General features: G+C 37.5%; 1 protein-coding gene across 2 annotated transcripts in view; it reads left to right on the top strand.

Moving 5' to 3' along the window:
- LOC137968963 (E3 ubiquitin-protein ligase ubr3-like) overlaps nt 1-2,500 on the top strand; it is a 58,137-nt gene that overhangs the window by 10,051 nt on the left and 45,586 nt on the right. For both annotated transcript variants that reach the window (XM_068815454.1, XM_068815455.1), the window contains exons 7-9: nt 29-109; nt 1,139-1,204; nt 2,228-2,317. In XM_068815454.1, coding sequence (XP_068671555.1) covers nt 29-109; nt 1,139-1,204; nt 2,228-2,317 — 237 coding nt within the window. The remainder of the gene's footprint in view (nt 1-28; nt 110-1,138; nt 1,205-2,227; nt 2,318-2,500) is intronic.

The raw sequence follows: 2,500 nt of genomic DNA on the forward strand, positions 1-2,500 counted from the left end.
AATGTAATGACGAAATTTTTCCCTTCAGGGGAATGTTCAGTGTGTCCAAAACATGATCAGCGAAAGCGTGGAAGCTCTTGAAAGGTGGTACAACAGAGTTAGCGCTAAGGTTAGTACATTAACATTGTAGAAGGAGGATCGAGTTGATCAAAAGAACGTATCTGGGACATTTTATGTTTGGGAGGGCTTTGCCTAATTTTTGGATGCAAATGTAAAAAGTTACGAATGTATTCATGAAAGCACGCTTATTAGGTCAGGTGACGGATCCAAGGTGAGTGTTTCGATGAAACCACCTTAACTGAAATGAAAAACGTTTAAACTCGTGCGTTGTTTACAAAAAAGAAGCTGTAGTGAGGAAGCATCTCTTATTTGAGCGTAGTCCTTTTTCGAAATATTGCTGAACAGAGCTTATTTCAGATAATGAAGAACCTACAATCGTACCTCAGTACCTTGGAAAACACGATTCTGAGGATCAAACTTCAAAATCTCATGGCCTTGGAATCCCCGCCCATGAGAATTGATCTTTGGAAAATCGGAATCCCGAAGGAAGAACCTTTCAGAGAATTTGGAAAGTCCATCAACATAGGGCCACTACTGTCTGCACTACTTTGCCAACGCGTAGAATAACGGCTTTTTTCTTGATACTTTAAAAACAGCTTTTAGAAACACTTTCTACGATGTTCTCTTCCCTTTTTAAGCAGAGAGAGAGTAGAGGACAGCTATCAATAATAAATCAACTTTATTTTTTCCCACACCTAATTATTTAGTGCAAATTGCAACATTCAATTTAAAACTGAAACACGATGCCAAACGGATTGTAGTTATGTACAAACGGCTGAGGGTGAAGATCAAGTCAACCATCTGGTTTCCTAGTTGATCTCCATATATATTTATATATGTGTTTGTTGTTGTTCAATTTAATATTTGGTTCAGTTTTTTTTTTCAAAGTTGTTAAATTTGGTTTCAGATTATGATAATGAATATTAGACCAAGGTAAAATCCAGCAAAATTGTACTGGTTTGAAAAATTTTAAACCAAGAAAAAAAAATTTGAACCACAACAGTCGACAGATGTATATATATATATGTATACTATTGCTATACTCATTATGCGATAATGTTCGTGTTTGTTCTTTTAGCCTCAACGTGGAGAAGTCACCTTTCATCTTTCTCTGCATCGTTACCTCGCCGCTTTTATAAGCCTGGTAAGCAGACCAAAATTCAAGTCTTTCGACGGTTCCTCTAACACAGCTCAATGTTGTTTTGAATTTTACATTTATGGCAAGATATTTATCTCTTGGAGACTTGTGCAAAAGGAACCCTTATTCCAAATGGACAATTTTACATTCACACAGCAGCAATTTACAATTTATTGTGTGCTTTCGATTCAACTTTCCGGTTTAAGATTTCGACATTGTAATGTTTACATGCAGGGTTCGTACCACTTGAAGTCCTTGAAAAGCCCTGGAATTTTGTTTTGGACTTCAAGGGCGCTTGAAAAGCCCTTGAAAAAAAATTAAGGATTTTGTGGGAAACTGCTTGAAAACTTTTTTAATTTTTGCTTGGATGAAAATTGTTGAGATTGCATCATGCCAAGTTAAAGAGACAATTCAAAAATTAAGCCCAAATTTGGTTATTGGGGAAAGATTAAATGCAAAATGCCCGTGCGTCCACTTAACTCGCAGGATGTGGGATAGAATATTAAGGTAGGCTTTTTCAGCAAAGAAAACAAAAACACGATGCATGACATAGAAATCGTCTTACAAACACTCCTTGATAAAATTCTAGTCCTTGAATTCTCCTGGAATTTTATATACAAAATCCAGCACGAACCCTGTGTTTATCAGCAGTTTTCGCCCAGGCCAATCATGTTTCGAGTTGCGTGATGAAAAAATATCAGCAGAAATTCGATGCAAGTTGCAATGAACTTACAATTTTGTTGTGTCACAAGTTGCACAAAGAAAGTAACATACAACAGCACGCAAATTTCTCGCGGGGTTTTCGCTGCTTTGATAGTTGCGAGAAGTAAAGTGCTTCGGAATACCTCGTGGGTTTTAATTTGGGGGCTAATTGCCCAGCATCATAATCTGGAGGCTGGCTGTCCGGGGCTAATCGTCCGTGCATGTGGGGTGAATTGTCTGGAATCCGCGACGCTTGTTACAATTTGCGATAGAAATTTCCTAGGTGTCCGGAACTTATTTCATTCAATTTGATGCACGTGTCTTTAGGCCGTTTCTTGCTTTGAGATTCCTCTGGAAGAAGTGATTCCCTCACAGCAACTTCTCAGAAACATTTGTGAAGACCTTATTCATATTCAGGCGAGTAAACTTATGTTGTTATTGCTCTTAAATATTTTGTTTAATGATACGATTTGTCTCTGTAACCTTTTTCGGTTTGTTAGTAGTCGAAAAAGACAACAGTTTGAAAATCATTTGGTAGCATTTGGTAGAAGCTAGTAAGGGTCTGTTTACATGATTCCGGAATGACTCTCATTTGAGAAC

The sequence above is a fragment of the Montipora foliosa genome, chromosome 8, assembly GCF_036669935.1.
Source record: "Montipora foliosa isolate CH-2021 chromosome 8, ASM3666993v2, whole genome shotgun sequence".
NCBI classification, from domain to species: Eukaryota; Metazoa; Cnidaria; class Anthozoa; order Scleractinia; family Acroporidae; genus Montipora; species Montipora foliosa.